Source organism: Pipistrellus hanaki, assembly GCF_964339955.1.
Source record: "Pipistrellus hanaki genome assembly, chromosome: 5".
Lineage (NCBI taxonomy): Eukaryota > Metazoa > Chordata > Mammalia > Chiroptera > Vespertilionidae > Pipistrellus > Pipistrellus hanaki.
This window is the reverse complement of record NC_140507.1, coordinates 18,983,910-19,002,743: the sequence shown is the minus strand read 5'-3', so window position 1 is coordinate 19,002,743 and position 18,834 is coordinate 18,983,910. Positions and strand designations below refer to the sequence as shown.

The following is an 18,834-nucleotide window of genomic DNA, read 5'->3' as shown; positions in this document are numbered from 1 at the left end:
TGCTCATAGATACATTACTCCATTCTCCACTGGGCATCCACACAGGTCACATTAACATTCCAGTGTCATCCTGTCACTCTCAGGCTATCTGTCAGTGGCTTCCAATCACTTGCAGGATGAAAATTAGATCCTTAATGTGGAGTCTATCCTCCACCCACCTTCTTTACTCCCCAGTCCCTCTGCTTTCCCTCAGGGCCCTGCTACAAAGGACTTTACTACCTCTGCTCTCAGCTGTATCTTCTGCCTGAGGCCCTTTGCACAGCTTCTTCCCGCAGGACTCTCTCCCCATCCTCCCCTACACATAGTTAAGCTTTCCTCACAAACACCTCTTCCTCAAAGAATCCATCCCTAACGCCCAAGGAAAAATAGATCCCTCCTTCCTATTGAAAGTTTTCACGGTAATGGCTAACAAACATACACACACACACAACACACACACACACAACACACACACACATACACACACGGCACTATGTTAGGAGCTCTTCTGAGCATGTCCACTTAGAACTCATTTACTCCTCATGAAGACCTTATGAGGTAGAAACTACTAGTATAATTATTTTACGGATGAAGAAATTGAGGCACAGAGAAGTTATGTAACTTATCAAGGTCGCATCATTAATGAGAGGCAAAGCCAGAATTTGAGCCGGGCAGTGTGACTCCAGGGAAGAAAATACTGTCCTTTTCCTTTCTGTATTTATTCTAACAACGAATTGGCTGTTTGTTTAGCGCGTGTCTCCCCATTAGGTTGTAAACTCTACTGGGATAGAGACCATTTCATTCTTAATAGTGGGTAAACATTTGCTAACTAGCTATATGTAGATGAGTCTCTTCCCTCTTCTCCCTTCACTGCACTCATTCAGTCACATGGTCCTGTCCCTCCCCTCCCCGTGTCTTCCGGGTGCATTCCTAGGAGGTTCAGTATGTGCTTATCTGCTGTGTGCCCTGATATTTGATGGGAAATGTTAAGTGTCTGTACACATTCAATGTTTTCGAGAGCAAAGACGAGGTGGTTCGTGCTGTCTTCAGATCCTTAACCGGTCCATGGAGTTATAAAACAGCTCATTAAAATAGTCCCCAGCCTAGCTCATCCTGTCCCTGCCAACTTCCTCTCAACTTCCTCTCAGCAACCCCACAGCCTCTAGTTTTATTTTTCTCTGCGAATCCATCCTCCACACTTGGGTCATAGCAATCTTTTAAAAGCACAAGTGCAGGCCACCCTCCTGAATAACACCAGTGAGAGACTACCCATTGTTTTTGAAGGGCAAACTCTGCTGGTGGGTGAGCGGGTGCTGTAGGTACTGTCTACTTCTTCATTCTTGTATTCCCTCTTCCTACCTCTACCCTGACCCTACAGCCCAGCAGCACGGGTTGGGTTCTATGTTTGGGTTTACCAACCTGTACCAGCCTATGGCTTTTCCTGTCTTTACTCAGCTGGTGCCTCTGCCTGGGATGCCAGGCCTTTCCTCTGCATCGAAAATTCCCCCCTCCATCTTTAAGCTTCTGTTCAGATGTCTCCTCGGGTGCCCCGCATCCCTGCTCCCACAGGCTCTGCCTGTCCCCGACAGTGCACATAAGGGATTGAATCATAGTTGCTTGGTTACCATGTCTCTTGTCCCTGTGAGTGAGTTTTGTGGGCAGCCGCCATGCCTTATTGGTCTTTTTTATCCACCCCCTCATTTCACTAGCCCATGCTACTCAAGATATGGTGCTCATTAACTATTTGCTCAGTGAATGAATGATAAGGACAAATAATTTGCCAATATCGGAAACATCCAAACCTGTAAAAAAGTTTATGAATTTATTTGAGTCTAACGGACGATTGTTGGCAAGCAAAATCTCAATGGGCTGAGAAAATGTGCCAGAGAATGGCAGTTTTGCATCTTATTTTATAAATTACAATAAAAGGAGGAGGTGTAAAGAGATTACATAAAATCCATTGGTGATAGGTTAGGGAGGCAGCAGAAAGCAAAGCAGGGGCAGGGGGAATCTATGAGATTGTATAAAGAGGAAAATGAATTGCCGAAACCGGTTTGGCCCAGTGGATAGAGCGTCGGTCGGCCTGCAGACTGAAGGGACCCAGGTTCGATTCCTGTTGGGGGCATGTACCTTGTTGCAGGTACATCTCCAGTAGGGGGTGTGCAAGAGGCAGCTGATCGATGTTTCTCTCTCATCGATGTTTCTGACTATCCTTCTCTGTAAAAAATCAACTATATATATATATATATATATATATATATTATTATTATTATTATTATTATTATTATTATTATTTTTAAGAGTAAAATGACTTGCCTGCTGGTGTTGCTCAGTGGTTGAGCATACACCGATTCTTGCCAGGACATATGCCCAGGTTGTGTGCTCCATTCCCAGCAAGAGGCATGCAGGAAGCAGTCAATCATTGTTGATGTTTCTCTCTCATAGATGTTTCTATCTCTTCCTCTCCTTTTTTTTCTCTCTAAAAATCAATAAAAACATATTTTTAAAAATGAATAAACACATACTTCTTTTCCTTTGGTGTGTATAAGATAGCTAACAGTTAACAAAAATCATGATAATAACAATGAGGGGATTTGTGGTCTCTGCTCTGGAACGGTGGTTGTACTTTGAGGGGTTCAGAAAAAAGAAAATTACTTTGATATTCCAAAGGTATGTTATATTATAGGTGCAGAAAAAGACAACAGACAGTGTAATTAAGGTAAAGATTGACCTTTGTCCAGGAAGGCCTAGGACGTGACTACCCACCATGAACTCGATTTTAGTTAGGAAGTTTTAATTTTAATTTCAGGCCACTTTCTGTCTCTGAGTTTGTAAGGCCCACCATGTAGATCTCTCCTGAGCATCTCAGGTATAATATTGGCCCCTTTTTCACCCACAGGCTTCTAGTTCATGGGTCTGAAAAAGTGTGATGTGAATAACTGAGTTTGTAACTGGAAATTCGAATCTAGAAAACATTCAGATTAGGATGTTCAGAGATGAATAAACCCAACCACATCACTCAGGGAGCTAAGGTGGAAGACGAACTCCTTCAAGGGTCAAGACTGAAGAAGGCCGAAACCGGTTTGGCTCAGTGGATAGAACTTCGGCCTGTGGACTGAAAGGTCCCAAGTTGATTCAGGTCAAGGGCATGTACCTTGGTTGCGGGCACATCCCCAGTAGGGGATGTGCAGGAGGCAGCTGATAGATGTATCTCTCTCATCGATGTTTCTAACTCTCTATCCCTCTCTCTTCCTCTCTGTAAAAAAATCAATAAAATATATATATTTTTAAAAAGACTGAAGAAGGATGTAAGAGTCATACTTAGCCTGCCTGGCCCAGGGGGCGGGTTCAAGTATAACCACGCCGCCTCCCAGCCAATGGGAGGATTCATATCCTTCCGAGCCTCCGCCCCTTCTCCTTGCTGGGAGGAGGCGGGCAACTCCGGAAGATAAGACTACAATTCCCGGCGTGCCGCGCGGCCCGGGCTCACAGGGAGCCGGAAGTGGGGCGCCAGAGGTCTTAGGGCACGAGGGAAGCGGCGGGCGGGGACTGAGGGGGGGCGTGCAGGTGAGCCAACCGGTGGCAGGTCGCGGGCATGGCCGAGGCCAGGAAGCGGCGGGAGCTGCTCCCCCTGATCTACCAGCATCTGCTGCAGGCGGGCTTTGTGCGCGCGGCGCGGGAAGTGAAGGAGCAGAGCTGCCAGGTGAGCGGGTGCGGACCGTGTGTGAGGGCCGCGTGTGAGATCTGGAAAGAGGCTCCCCACGTCCCTTCCCCTGGAGGCCCCCACAGCCAAGCCCCTCGGTGTTCGAGGACGCGACCAAGGGTACGAAGGATCCGCCGCCTCTGGCCTTCCTGCGGGTCCCAGCCCCTCTGGGCCTCAGTTTCCCCGATTGCATTCCGGGGGCGGGCCCGGACGTGTGATCCGCACGCAGGGCTCCATACTTCCCGCGTCCGGTACTCCCACCCTCTCTTCCTTCCCGGGAGCGGCCTTTTAAAGTTTCCCACGTGCCGGGCCACGTGGTTCGGTCCGGCCCCCTAGGGTGGAGAAGGTAACTGCACGTTTGAGAGGTGGATTGCCACCAGCCCTGAATGAGAGCGTCCAGAAAAGGGGCCTGTGACCCCCTTCTCTGAGCTGGAGCTCGGGCCTTAACACCTGCCCTTCTGTACTGAGTCAAACAGCTTTGGGATTCCAACTTCTGGTGTGTAGTCATTTCTTCATTCATTCAGCAACTATTAACCTTAGGCGCTCTGGGTGCTGGTGACAAAATGATGAGCACGGCCCCCAGCCCTCCTAGAGCTTAAAATCTAAATGTGGTAGGGAAGTCCGGGCTGGTTTGGCACAGTGGATAGAGTGTCGGCCTGCAGACAGAAGGATCCCAGGTTCGATTCTGGACAAGGGCCCATGCCCAGGTTTGGGGCTTAAAACCCAGTGTGGGGCATGCAAGAGGTTCTGTCTGTCTCCCTCTCCCTTCCTCTCTGAAATAAATAAATTATATATATATATATATATTTTAAAGGTGGTAGGGAAGGCAGATATAAATCATAAAAATGTACACTCAACACTATGTTAAATGCCAAGAATGAGTGCTAAGCAGGGATGCAGGACTGTTTACCTGAGGAAGTGGGGTTGATCTGAGATCTGACAGAAGGGAGGTGTATATTCCAGGCAGAGGTGCAAATGCCCTGTGGTGGGATGGAACTTATTGCTGACTGTTGGCCTTGGGAAAGTCCGTTGTGGCTGAATTGTGGGGTACAGGGGTGATAGATGTCCCTTGGGGGTGGGAAGGGGTGGTGCTGGTTGGAGCCCTGCTGTAGGCAGTTTGGTCTTAATCTGATAAGCAATGGTAAGCCCCTGGAGAATTTTAAGCTGATAAAGTGGATTAATCAATATCCTTTTGGCTCCAGTGGCTGCTTGCTCTCAGGATCTCCCGGAGAGACTAAAGGGTGATGGGCCCTAAGACATTATCTATGCTTTTTCCAACCCTCTCTAGACTTCAGTTGCTCTTCTTAACTCCATTTATATCACTTACCAGCTAAGGAGGGCAGAAGACAGTGCCTGTCTTCATTTGTCTAAGTAAAGGTAGGCTCTGCTCACAGAGGGTACATCCTAGCAGGAACAGACAGGTGACAAATAATTTAGAAGCTAACGATATAATGTGTCCGGTGATGGTATGTGCTAGCTATAAACATAGGACAGGAAAGGGGATAGGAATGCCCGGTTATAACTAGGGTGGTCCAGAGGTCCCATTGAGAGGTGACATTTGGCCAGAGGCCTGAAGGGAGGGAGGGAGCTGTGTAGTTAGCAGTAGAGAGCATTCCAGACAAAGAGAATAGCAGTCTTGATGGGTGCAGGGTGGCCTGACACATTGAGGGGCAGTGAGGAGGACGGTGTGCCTAGGGAGGAGTAGCATGAGACTGATCCTTGATGTCTGTGTTACTGGTTCCCTGTGCTGGGCACTGACTAGATCCATGGTCGGCAAACTGCGGCTCTTTGGCCCCTTGAGTGTGGCTCTTCCACAAAATACCACGGCCTGGGCGAGTCTATTTTGAAGAAGTGGTGTTAGAAGAAGTTTAAGTTTTAAAAAGTGGGCTCTCCAAAGAAATTTTAATCGTCGTACTGTTGGTATTTGGCTCTGTTGACTAATGAGTTTGCTGACCACTGGGCTAGATGATCCCATTCTGGCCTGATCGCTAGGTGGGTTCTGCTGTCATCCCCATGTCATAAGAAGGATCCTGAAGTGTGAAGAGGTGAAGAGATGAGCCCAGCTTTATTTACTTTAACAGGAGTTCTGTATGGCTCCAGATGTACCGTCTGGGTCACTCTGCCCAGAGCCCCGACGCCCTCTGCCGTCACCGCACATTGCTCACTCGGCCTTCCTGGGGCACTTGGCATCCCAGATGCCTGATACTGGCAGAGACAGTGGGCCCTCTGGCTTTGGCTCCAAAGGCCTGGATTTCACCCGGTTCCCTCTGCTTCTGTCAAGGGACTGGCACCATTTGGTTCCAGTCCTCTCCCGGTGGATAAGTGGGCTGCAGTCATGCCACCTGGATGCCTCGGTGTCTGGGCTGTGGTTCCTGCTGGCCTGGGGAGCTTGACCAGCCTGGCCTTTAAAAGCCTTTTCAAAGGTCAGGGGTGGGAAAAGCCTGTCTTGTGGCCTCTAAGCATGGAACTGCCAGGGAGGCTGGGGACTGGGTAAATGCTAGCCTGGAGCATTCCAGCCCAGCCTCTCAAAGGCACCTCTCACCAACATGTTGTCTTAAAAGGTTTTAACTGGAAATACTTGCCCTGCTTGTCTCTGTACGGTTTTGGATGGTAATAGCAGGGCAAGCAGACGTATTTCCCAGAGCAGAAAGACCCCCTGCTCAACCACCTGTCTGTGCGAGTCGTGAGGTTGTGGAGAACGAGCCCAGGAGGACCCTGGCTGTGCTGCGGGGTTAATTGGTGCTCTCTCTTTTCTTCTCTGCAGAAAAGTTTCCCAGCTCAGCCTGTAACCCTGCTGGACATCTATACGCACTGGCAACAGTAAGTCTGATGGTGTTGAATGTGTGGAGTAGGGACACCCCAAGCTATCAGCTTGGAATAAGCTAGGGTCCTAATCTGGTCTAAGGTCTGTCCCCAAAGCCCACTGTAGACACCATTATCGCCCCCAGGAAGGCAGGTCACACGATGCGTGTCTGGTAGTACCCTGTTTGCCCGAAAATAAGACAGTGTCTTATATTAATTTTTGCTCCCAAAGATGCGCTAGGTCTTATTTTCAGGGGATGTCTTATTTTTCCATGAAGAAGAATACGGTACGCATTTATTGTTAAATGAAAATTAAGGGAATTTATTACCTGTATACGGTACGGTAGTACGGTAGTTGTCAACACAAACCAGACAAACTGTGAATCCTACAGTATCAATAATTTACTCATTTATTCAATGACAATTATGTCATCATCTTCTGGAACATCATCATAACAATCCAATTCCTGAATTTCCTGGTGAATTTCTTGTGACTCCATTTCTTTCAGAATCAGTGGACCAATCTCTCATGTTTAGCCTAGGGGAGGGTCCTTATTTTCGGGGGGATGTCTTATATTTCACTCAGAAGGGAACCTGTAAGTAGGTCTTAATATGGAAGGATGTCTTATTTTCGGAGAAACACTGTAGAAGGGGATATTGAGAACTACAATCAATATTGAATAATAATAAGGACAGAAGCTTCTCAGTAATGTTGTTCATTCAATCAGCAAACATTTATTGAGCACTTATTAAATGCCAAGCCCTGTTCTAAGCATGGATGTGTTATGAGATGAGACAGACATGCCTCCTTCTTTCCTGGAGTTGACTTCCGAGTCAGGGAGGTAGGCATACATCAAAGAATGAAACGAATGAATGTGAAATGACAATGCTTATAAGGATTACGAAAAAGAGGTACCCGGTGCCAAAACCACATAAACCTCATGTGGGGTTCCAGGGGAAGTTTCCCTGCAGTGACCTTTGATTTGAAAGCCGCAGGGAGTGGGGGAGTGACCCAGGCAGTAGGTATGGAGAAGCAGGTGGGGTGGACCTAGCAGAAGGAACTGCTGATGCTGAGGCCTGTGGCCCTGAGCACAGTGCAGATAAGGCCGGGCGGTCGGCAGGGCTCACCCCATGCGAGGCCTGATCATCCATAGTGAGAAGGTGTGTCTTTATCCCGAGAGCAGTGGAGCCATGGAAGGGTGAAGCAGTGATGAGATCGCTCTGCAGCTTGGACGTCATCATCCAGGCAAGAGCTGATGGGGCTTGAGACAGGAGTAGCAGAAGGTAGGAAGTAGGTTCCAGGAATATTCAGGGATGAACCCAGGATCTGTGGATGGGTTGGGAAGGCAATCCAGTCCAATCCCAGGTGTCTGGCTTATGCATGGAGTTGCAAGGGAGCCTGATTTGGATGGGGAAACTTCAAGGGCACGTTGCCTGTGAAGCATATAAAAACGTAAGTACTTTTCAAGGACTGAAAAATAATCTAAGGGTGCATAAACAGAAGAATGGTCTGAGAATGAAGGAGGGGACAGTTGTATTCTCTCCATGCCCTGGCCTGACCACAGCAGACCAGGTGAGGGAAGGCCCGGAGCTATGTCCCATAGAGAACACTGAATTGCCAGGATGGAAAAGAGATGGCAAAGGGGCAGGTGAGGGGACCGTTGTTTGCACAGGACAAAGGCAGTGGCATGTTTTTCTGGGGCCCTGGGTGATTGAGGTGGGATCCCTATGTGCCTGCTTTAGGAAGAGGTTTCAGCTTCTGAACACAAGTGCTTGGTCATCAGAGCTGTCCAACAATTAGATAGGCTCCAGTAGGAGTAGTGAGCTCCCCGTTAGCAGAGGTTTGTAAGCAAAGGCAGGAAAGGCATGAGTGGGGTCCCAGCTTCCAAGGTCTTTAAAAGCCCAGCCAGGTCTACGGCCATACCACCCTGAACGCGCCCGATCTCGTCTAAAAGCCCAGGCAGGCATTAATTTTTTACTCTTCTCTGCTGCTAAAGCAAGCACATGGCACACCCCACACCCCAACTTCCTCTCTTTCACCCTCTCCATCTTGCTTGGGTGTCTTGGGTATCAGTCACAGCACTTCCTTCCCCAGAGACCCGCTCCAGTGAGCTGCACCACAGCCCTTTCCTGCCCCTGGCCCCTGTGGGTGAGGGGTACTGAGTGAGATGGAACCTCATACCCACCAGAGGAAGCCGAGCCTAGTGCTTCCTGGCAAATTCAAACCCAGCAACTAGCTGTTTGACCATGGACAAACTGTGTCCCCGAGCCTGTGTCGTCTTCTGTAAAATGATAGTAACAATAGTAAGTAAAGAGCTAAACCTGGCCATCTTCTCCCCCCACCTCCATCTCCCCCCCTCCCCCATTTATATAGCACCTACTGTGAGCCAGGACTGTTCTTGATATAACTGGGAACAAACTAGAGAACAGCCCCTTCCCTTGTAAAACACCCTTTTTAGGAAGAGAGAAGCAGAACAATTGACACATATGAAAAATGAAACCTGTTTTTAACAGGATAGTCTCAACAAGGAGACCTGAGCAGGGAACCAGGGACCTGAGCAGCACACCCCAAACTGTGGAGAGCAATGTCTCACAGCTGGAGAGTGTGGGCATAGACAGTGACTCCCTCGGGTGGGAGGGTGGAGTCGAAGAGGTGATCCTTGAAAGTTCCAGGGACTCAGCCATCTGAATGCTTATCCTGCCAATGTCCCAGCCCCAGACTTGCTCTTTGACTCTGGGCAAGTCACTTAGTCATTCATTTTTCGAGACGTGTGCTGCGTGTGAAAGGTACCTTAGTGAGCTGGAAAAGGTCCCTCCCCCTCCCCGGACCTTACTGTGCAGTGGGGTGTCAGGCAGGAAGTAAGTAAAATAACAGGAGCGAGAAAGTGCTCTTAAGAAAATGAAACAGGATGACAGGCTGAGAATATCTTTGGGGGAGGGCCTCTCTGAGGAGGCTGTGTTGGAGCTGAAGCCTGAAGACAAGGAGGACCTGGGCAGAGACTTCTAGGAAGAGAGCACTGCAGGGGCCGGAAGTTCTGGAAGAGGGAGGGGCCTGGGTGGCCTGCAGATGCTAGCACCTGTCACTCAACACCAGTTAACTACTGTTAGTATGTTATTTTTTTATTTTTTTATTTTATTGATTTTTTACAGAGAGGAAGGGAGAGAGATAGAGAGCCAGAAACATCAATGAGAGAGAAACATCAACCAGCTGCTTCCTGCACACCCCCCCACCGGGGATGTGCCCGCAACCAATGTACATGCCCTTGACCGGAATCAAACCTGGGACCTTTCAGTCCGCAGACCGACGCTCTACCACTGAGCCAAACCAGCTTCAGCTGTTAGTATGTTATTGACCATTCTGGATTATCTTGAAGACCACTAGACAGTTATAAAAAACACTTTATGACAACGGTGGGGAACATCTGGACCGAGAAATCATTTGGCCTGGCCCTGCCAAGGCATTAGGGCTAAGTTAATTAAATGTTTGACCAAATATAATAGGCTAATTTTTATGTCTTTTTTTTTTTTTTTTTAAGCGGGCTAATTTTTTAGTTGATAATTGTATATGGCCTGAGAATGAAGTTGTAAATATCCCAGTGGCCCTTGGCAGAAAATGGTTCCCCACCCCTGCTTTATGAAATGAGTGAAAACGCAGAATTTCATCTACACTATGTCTTCATCAAAACTCTATGCATATTTCCTTTGGAGGTGGGGCGGGATGTGGGAAGGTCTTTCTTTCCAAATCTCCTGGAGTTGTCCCTGTCACCAGTTGGTGTAGCCAGTCACCCTTGTCCTGCAGAACCTCCGAGGTTGGCCAGAAGCGGAAGGCCGAGGAAGATGCAGCACTGCAGGCAAAGGCGGCCCGGGTGTCAGACCCCATTAGCACCTCGGAGAGCTCAGAAGAGGAGGAGGAGGAGGCAGCAGCTAAAACCGCCAAAGCTGGTAAGGGCCCTGCATGCTGGGCACTGCTGGGGGGCTTCCATGATTGGTGCTTGTGGGGGCTTAACCCAGGGTCCGGCACCTTTTAGGTACAAGCTGTTCGGTATTGCATTGTTCCAGGGGGACCGCCTCCAGCTTCAGTGAGCTGTGGGAAGACCAGGACCTTTTAGGGGGAATTTCAGAAAGACCTACCCGTCTCAGTATTTATTTGAGACCTTCTTTGCACCAAACATTGTCCCCAGTGCCTTCTCTTTTTTTTAATTTTATTTTACTGATTTTTATAGAGAGGAAAGAATAGGGATAAAGAGTTAGAAACATCGATGAGAGCATCAATCAGCTGCCTCCTGTACACCCCTACTGGGGATGTGCCCACAACCAAGGTACATGCCCTTGACTGGAATCAATCCTGGGACCTTTAGTCCACAGGCCGGCGCTCTATCCACTGAGCCAAACTGGGCAGGGCCCCAGTGCCTTCTTGGTAGCATGTAGCAGGACTGTGAGCCAGTTCTTTGGGGCCTCTGTCTCATCACCAGGGAGTTGGGACTCCATCGAGGATGCAGACATTTTGCCTCTCTCTGGCTCCTGGTGGACATGGCTAATGTACCACAGAGTTCTTTCCCAAAATCTGGTCTCAGCCTCAGATCCGTACACAGCACCAGGCAGCTACATTGATTCCTGCATGAGCAGAAACCTATTTGCTGTTCCTAGTTGAGAAAAGGCTCACCTGGCTCATCCAGTGGTGTTTGTGTTTTGCAGCTCCAAGACTAGCATCCACTAACTCCTCAGTCGTGGGGGCGGTTTTGCCATCAAGCATGAAAGAAAAAGCCACGGTGAGTGGGACTGTGTCCCAAGCTGTTACCCGTAGAGTTGAAGTGACCTGTAAGGGACAGTCTCTGTGAGAGAAGGGTAGGTTTGTGGGTGATTGACCATCTGGATTCGAATCTCAGCCCAACTTACTAGCTGTGAGATCTTGCTGAGTCCCTTTACCATTCCTTTTCTTTTTTTTAATATATTTTATTGATTTTTTTACAGAGAGGAAGAGAGAGGGATAGAAAGTTAGAAACATCGATGAGAGAGAAACATCGATCAGCTGCCTCCTGCACACCCCCCAATGGAGATGTGCCTGCAACTAAGGTACATGCCCTTGACTGGAATCAAACCCAGGACCTTTCAGTCCGCAGGCCTACTCTCTGTCCACTGAGCCAAACCAGTTTTGGCACCATTCCTTTTCTGTAAAAATAATTGTAAAATAACTAGAGGCCCGATGCATGAAATTTGTGAACGGAGTGGGGGGTCGGGGGTCCCTCAGCCCGACCTACGCCCTCTCCAATCTGAGAGCCCTCAGGAGAGCCCTCTCCAATCCGGGAGCCCTGATGGCTTACATCCACTCTCCGTGGTTCTCTTCGATCTGTGGGACCTGGCCATTCCACACCTATTGCCCAGAGGCTTTTGCGTTGCCACAGGCCCAGAGCGTCCCAGCCCCGCCACTGCCTTCTTTGTCATGGAGTGACAGTCAATTTGCATATTTCCTCTTCATTAGATAGGATGATGATAACCTCAACAAACTGCAACCAACCATTTAGCAAGTAATAGCTGTATCCCCAGAAAGATCACCTGATTCTCTCCACATCTCCGTGAGGGAGCGTACCATTTTTAGTTTTACTTTAAAGGTGAAGAAACAGAGGTAGGGAGTGGTTTGTCCAAACTCACAAGGCTAGGAATGGTAGAGCTGGGTTCAGATGTGGTTCATGTCTTTAGTTCACCAGGCCATACCCAAGTGTGTCTGTCACCTGTTCTCTGTAGGCAGAGACCAAGAAAGGCAACAAGACTGTGAACTCCACTCCTCAACCTGCCCTTGGAACCACTGCCAAGCCTGGTGAGAAGCCCCCTAAGTGGGAGGGAGGCAGGCCTGGGTGCTGCTTCCAGCTCTGGGACATTCTAGAATTCAGAAGCGTCTCCATGACAACAAGGCCCAACCTCAGATCATTTTCCCCTCCCTTGACGAGGGAGAATCAACCACAGGGATGCATCAGGCTTTGCTGAGGGAGTTGAGTAGCCTGGGTGGTGGAGTATTTTCTGGCTTATTGACCTCAGGGTGCGTATAAGGTCCATCTCGGAGTCCTAGAGACTTAACTTAGAGGCCTGGGTTTTCGCATTTGTGCTGCCTGCCTCCGTGTACACAGGAGGGAGGTTTTTCTAAGCTGGCACAACTGTTAGGGCCTCAGTTACAGCACGAGAGTAGAATGTACCTCAGCTATGGGGCTCAGTAGACATTGGAGCTGAATGAGGCTCGGGCGCTCCTGGCTCCAATGAGCTGGTGTGGTGGAGTGCGGGTGGGGCTGGGAGGGGTGGTCCTCAGTGCCTTCCCTGTGCATCCCCCGCAGGATTGGCATCAGCAGGCCAGGGCGACAGCTCCAGCGAGGAGACCTCCAGCTCGAGCAGTGAGTCGGAAGTGGAGGTAATTACACCCCATCCTCAGGAGCTGCCCTTGCACACCTTGAACTCTTCCCTCCCAGGAGCCTGGCTTCACAGACAAGTGGGACCAGATCAGTTCAGCAAGTGTTTCAGGGTGACTGGGAGCTAGAAAGGTGGGGGGGTCTAGCGGGCCATGGCGGGGGAGGACCAGGTGCTGCTCATTGTACTCAGCCTGAGAAGTGTCTAGGGTTGTGGGGGAGAGGCACCATTTGCCTACGTGACAAAAGAGGCTTCCTGGGAGAGTTGGCACTGGAGCAGGGCCTCACCAAGCGGAACGCTGTCATAAGGAACTGGTGTCTGTCTGGGACCGGGAGGAGGAGGCCAGGTGAAACGGGCAGGGGGTGTGAAGGATTCAGGAATGGAGCTGATAGGCCAGGTCAGAGCATCAGTCGAGGTAGGGAGTGAGGAGAGAAGCAGGGGGTCCCGAGAGCCTCTGCTTTATCCTGAAGGTGGGGTCGCCAGAGAGTTTTCAGGAAGAAGGGAACAAATTACCCTTTCTCTTTCACTAGGTGAAAACCCCCCAGGTCAAAGCTGCCTCAGCCCCTGCCAAGGCTTCTCCCAGGAAAGCAGCGGTCCCAGCACCCCCTGGGAAGGCAGGACCTTCAGCTGCCCAGGCCAAGGCAGGGAAGCCAGAGGAGGACTCGGAGAGCAGCAGCGAGGAATCGGATAGTGAGGAGGAGGCACCAGCTGCCAAGACCCCGCCTCAGGTGAGGCCCGAGAAGAAGAGCCCGCAGTCTTTCTCCCCACCCCTCACCCCCCAAAAAAGGCTTTCTGAAGACTGGGTCTCCCTCTGCCAAAGAGCCCCAGCTATGCTCCGAGCCTGCCCCACCCCTTCTCAGAATGATGTGTGCGGCGTCCTTGACCTGTGTGGTCTCCCAGGTCTCCTCATATCCTCCTCTGGGCTGCCTCCCCTGATTCTGCTTCTCTCGCTCCAGGTGAAGGCCAAGGGGAAAGCCCCGCAGGTCAAAGCTGCCTCGGCCCCCTCCAAGGCGTCCCCCAGGAAAGGGGCTGTCCCAGCACCCTCCGGGAAGGCAGGGCCTGCAACCGCCCAGGCCAAGGCAGGGAGGCCAGAGGAAGACTCGGAGAGCAGCAGTGAGGAATCGGACAGTGAGGAGGAGGCGCCAGCTGCCAAGACTGCACTTCAGGTGAGGCCCGGAAACTAGAGCCTGTGCCCGTGCCTGTGCCAAAAGGCCTTCTGAAGACTTGTTCTCCCGCTCTGGCCGGTTTGGCTCAGTGGATAGAGCGTCAGCCTGCGGACTGAAGGGTCCTGGGTTCGATTCCAGTGAAAGGCACGTATCTTGGTTGTAGACTTAATCCCTGGCCATGGTCAGGGCTTTTGCAGGAGGCAACCTATCAATGTGTCTCTCTTACATCAATGCTTCTCTCTCTCTCTCTCTCTCTCTCTCTCTCTCTCTCTCTCTCTCTCCCCCTCCTCCCTTCCACTCTTTCTAAAAACCAATGGAAAACATCTTTGGGTGAGGACGAACAAAACAAAGATTTATTCTCCCATTCCCAGGCATGCTCTGAGCCCGCCCACCCCTTCTCACAGTGTGGTATGTGCGGCATCATTGCTGTCTGGTTTCCTGGGTCTCCTCACATCTACCTCTGGGCTGCCTCCCCTGATTCTGCTTCTCTCGCTCCAGGTGAAGACCTCGGGGAAAACCCCGCAGGTCAAAGCTGCCTCAGCCCCTGCCAAGGCGTCCCCCAGGAAAGGGGCTGTCCCAGCACCCCCCGGGAAGGCAGGGCCTGCAACTGCCCAGGCCAAGGCAGGGAGGCCAGAGGAGGACTCGGAGAGCAGCAGTGAGGAATCGGACAGTGAGGAGGAAGTGCCAGCAGTGGTACCTGTAACCTCAAACCTGGCTCAGGTGAGGCTAGAGGACACTACATGGCCTGTGCCCTGCCTGCAGAGCCGCCCATGGGCTTGTCCTTCCCCTGCACCTAGAGTACTGGGCCCCCATTTGCCCTCCTCACCTCTTACCTCCCACACATTCCCTCTGTGGGCCCTGCCCTAATCTGTCCTTTGTCACTCCCAGGCAAAGCCCTTGGGGAAAAACTCCCCGGGCAGAGCCACCTCAGCCACAGGACCCTCTGGGAAAGGCGCTGTCCCAGCACCCCCAGGGAAGACAGGGTCTACAGCCACTTTGGCTCAGGCCCGGAAGCAGGAGGACTCGGAAAGCAGCAGCGAGGAGTCAGACAGCGAAGAGGAGGCACCTGCACCCACGACTCCAGCCCAGGTGAGACCATAAAAATAGCCTGACCCTGAGCAGCCCCCACTAGTCAGCTCCACAGGGGGAGCTTCAGCCCAGGGTAGATGGAGGCTCGGAATCCAGGATCCTTCTCCAGCCTCTGACTTCTGTGTCCCCACAGGCAAAACCAGCTATGAAAACTCAGACCAAGGCCTCCCCGAGGAAGGGCACTCCCATTACCCCTGCACCTGCCAAGGTGCCCCCAGTGCAAGTGGGCACAGCGACTTCGCCAGCCTGCACACCCCCAGCTGTGGCCAGGGGCACCCAGAGGCCGGGGGAGGATTCTTCAAGCAGCGAGGAATCAGAGAGTGAGGAGGAGGCAGCTCCTGCCACAGCAGGGCCACAGGTGAGGCCAGTGTGCTTGACTGACTGAGGACCAGCCCCTTGTGGTCCTTTGGTTTCCTGTGACATAGTTCTCTTCCATGTCCTTCTAGGCTAAGTCTGTGGGGAAAAACCTCCCAGTGAAAGCTGCCTCAGGGCAAGGGACCGCTCTAGGACTCCCTGGGAAGGCAGGGCCCATGTTGGCCCAGGTCAAACCTAAGACACACGAAGACTCAGAGAGCAGTGAGGAAGACTCAGACAGTGACGAGGCTCCCGCAGCTCCAACACAGGTGAGGCCTAGGAGAAGCCAGCCCATCCCACCCACGTCAGCATCTGAGACAGGGCTGAGGGTGGGCTTGTCTGGGCTCTGCTGTTGTCCTCAGGTGTGCAAAAGTCTCAGGAGCAGCCTCAGCTCAGCCCCAAGCAAACATGGGGGGTTGAGCTGAATGAGCAGTAGGGTATCTTCTGGCCCTGACCTTTTGTTTAGGGACCTGGGTTCAAGTCCCTTAAAAGTGATATAATCCATCAGGGCCTCTGTTCACTCTCCTGTAAATTGAAAATCAACCTTTACAGGGTTGAGAATTTAACAAGATCTCACCTGCCACACCCAGCAAGGGGCCTGCACACAGCCAGCTCTCATCTCCCTGAGGGCTGCCAGGCTGTTGTGCAACAGAATCGAGTCATCTCCCAGCCTGGAAGAATGGGAGAGGTGAAGATAGCTCACTCCCTGCACTCACCCACCCACCGTTTATTATTTTTAATTGTTGCTTTTCTTTTAATAACCACTTAGAGATTAGTCATTTCTTTTTCCCTCTACCAGAACACACATTTCTATGGATTTTTTTGGTTCCCCTCTCACCATTACCTTATGGGACTTTTAAACTACACACGCCCTCCCCGAGTCTTGGCCCAACAGGTTCCCATCTACTTTTTCCAAGCTGCGGACACGTTCCAAAGCAAGTTTCAGTATGCTGATCCCTTAAATATTTGTCTTCCCATCTGAGCCTCCCACCTGTACCATGAGATAGGTGTTCATGTGTGTTGATTTCTGCAGAAGGAAATTGGAGTTTAAAGGCATAGTATGGTAATGTGCTCCAGCTCAGCCACCAGTGAGGGTCACGCTGGGCCTCTGCCCCAGAGTGACTACCTCAAAAGCCTTTTGTCTTTCTCACTTTCTTCTGCCACATCTTGGCCAAAACTTTTCCAGCCACAGTAATGATTATGGATTTGGGATCTTACTTTCTCTCAGGGTGAAAAATAGAGATGCTATTCCGTCTCTAGGGGATAGTTGTACAGCCCCATGCCCTTGTCAGAGATGGTGCATATCATTGCTTCAGAAAGTCTGAAGAGCTTCTGCTAAAATAGACGGGTCTGATAAGAGGAGTCTTGTTCACCTTTTCCATACCTCTGTGTGGAATTATGAGGATTAAGTGAGGTAATACATTGCTTCACCCTTAAAATGCTATGCATGCTAACTAGGTTTCACACTGCTCAGCTCTCATGGGGTCAGAAATGAATCAGATAGTCTAATCTGCTCAGAGACGCCAACCCAGCTCAAATTAAACCATCCATTTGGGAATCAAGGTCCAAAACAGAGTAGCAAAGACAGAGGATTGGTTCTAGGAAACTAAATTTGCCAGAGACTCAGAAAGATGATTCAGAATTTAAATGCCCTTGTGTGAGAATGGCTGAAAGAGCAGTAGGGTGTCTTCTGCCCCTGACCTTTTGTTGTATGTTGACATTTTTACACTTGCTTATCAGTTTTAATGACTTTTGTAGATTCTATAATCAGATCATGTGGTCTACAAAAAAGGGCAGTTTTACTTTTTTCATTTCTGATCTAGATGTCTTTTTATTTCTTTTTCTTGCCTTATTGCACTGACTAGCGCCTCCAGTGCCATGTTGGATAGTAGTAGTAAGAGCAGCTGTCCTTACCTTATTCCTACTCTTAGGAGTAAAACATTGTCTTTCACTGTTAGGTACAATGTTAGCTGTGGCTTTTCATAGATAGCCTTTATCAAGTTGAGAAGGTATTCTTCTAGTCCTAATTTATTCAGAATTCTTATGAGTTGGAGTTGGATTTTTGTCAAATTTTTGTTTTGTTTTACTCATATATTGCATTAGTTAATTTTCAGGTATTAAATCAAACTTTCATTCTTGAATCCCATTGTTGACTTCCTTTGCTAATCATTTATTAAAGATTTCTGTATCACCGGGACCGGTTTGGCTCAATGGATAGAGCGTCGGCTTGGGGACTGAAGGGTCCCGGGTTCGATTCCGGTCGGGGGCATGTGCCTTGGTTGCGGGCATATCCCCGGTGGGGGGTGTGCAGGAGGCAGCTGATCGATGACTCTCATCGATGTTTCTGACTCTCTGTCTCCCTTTCTCTCTGTACAAGAATCAATAAAATATATTTAAAAAAAAAAAAAAAAAAAAAAGATTTCTGTATCTATATTCATGAGGAACATTGGTCTGTAGTTTTCTTTTGATGTGCTTGCCTGGCTTTAGCATCAGGGTGATACTGGCCTCATAAAATGAGTTGGGTCATATTTCTGAGTTTGTTAGATTGGTACTATTTTTTTTCTAAATTTCCCTTTAAGGACTACATTAGTTTCATCCCATGGATTTTGAAGTGATATAGTTTTTATTTTTATTCTTTATGGGTTTAGAAGTAGGTTAATTTCCAAATATCTGGGATTATGCAGATTTCTTTCTGTTATTGATTTCCAATTAAATCCTGTTGTAGCTGGAGAACATGTTTTGTATGATTTTAATCCTTTTAAATTTATGTAAGGTCAGATTAGTCTTTGTGCCTTTGTTTTGTCTACATAAGAGTCATTATTCCAATATGGATGACTTGAGTGTTGTACTGAGCCCATTGACCTTAAGTCATATGTAGGCCATGCTTTAGGGATTGACTCTTAATTTCATTTGTTCTCATGTGGATGAGGAACCAGGGGTATGGAGGATTTCTTCAGGCACTGATCCAGTGACCACTCTGACAGAGGCAGGGCCTTAAGGTGCTGCCAGATTGCTTGTTCTATTTCATATTAGCAAAGCTTGCATTCATACACTACATCAAGCACGTCAATCTCAAGGGCTAGCATGGGCCTAATAAACACAGTTTAAGTTTTTGTGGGCCACAAAAAAGCAAAAGCTTCAATTTTCATAGAAACGTAGGTTTATTTTGATAGAGACATGACGAATACAAAGGGCTGAAATAAATGAGTGATCCTTGACATAAAGTAATAGCACATTTTAATAAAAATTAATATTTACCAGACACTGAATAACTGCACAGATTAATAAACATAATGCAAATAAACCTATTTTTCTTGTTCTCTGAAAGCGAAATATTTCCTGTTGCAC

The 18,834-nt window shown here is 49.3% G+C and overlaps 1 protein-coding gene across 8 annotated transcripts in view; it reads left to right on the top strand.

The window, feature by feature from the left end:
• The first annotated feature begins 3,494 nt into the window (after positions 1-3,494).
• Positions 3,495-18,834, top strand: part of TCOF1 (treacle ribosome biogenesis factor 1) — a 33,703-nt gene continuing 18,363 nt past the window's right edge. For 6 of the 8 annotated variants that reach the window (XR_014795213.1, XM_084886312.1, XM_084886311.1 and 3 more), the window contains exons 1-12: positions 3,495-3,682; positions 6,447-6,502; positions 10,284-10,426; positions 11,180-11,253; positions 12,227-12,299; positions 12,808-12,881; positions 13,408-13,605; positions 13,834-14,043; positions 14,542-14,763; positions 14,932-15,132; positions 15,266-15,490; positions 15,579-15,755. Coding sequence is in view for 7 of the 8 variants with exons in the window: in XM_084886312.1 (XP_084742438.1) it covers positions 3,575-3,682; positions 6,447-6,502; positions 10,284-10,426; positions 11,180-11,253; positions 12,227-12,299; positions 12,808-12,881; positions 13,408-13,605; positions 13,834-14,043; positions 14,542-14,763; positions 14,932-15,132; positions 15,266-15,490; positions 15,579-15,755 (1,761 nt within the window). In the remaining variant the exon portion in view is untranslated. The remainder of the gene's footprint in view (positions 3,683-6,446; positions 6,503-10,283; positions 10,427-11,179; positions 11,254-12,226; positions 12,300-12,807; positions 12,882-13,407; positions 13,606-13,833; positions 14,044-14,541; positions 14,764-14,931; positions 15,133-15,265; positions 15,491-15,578; positions 15,756-18,834) is intronic. The other 2 variants (XM_084886314.1, XM_084886313.1) reach the window with 1 other exon arrangement.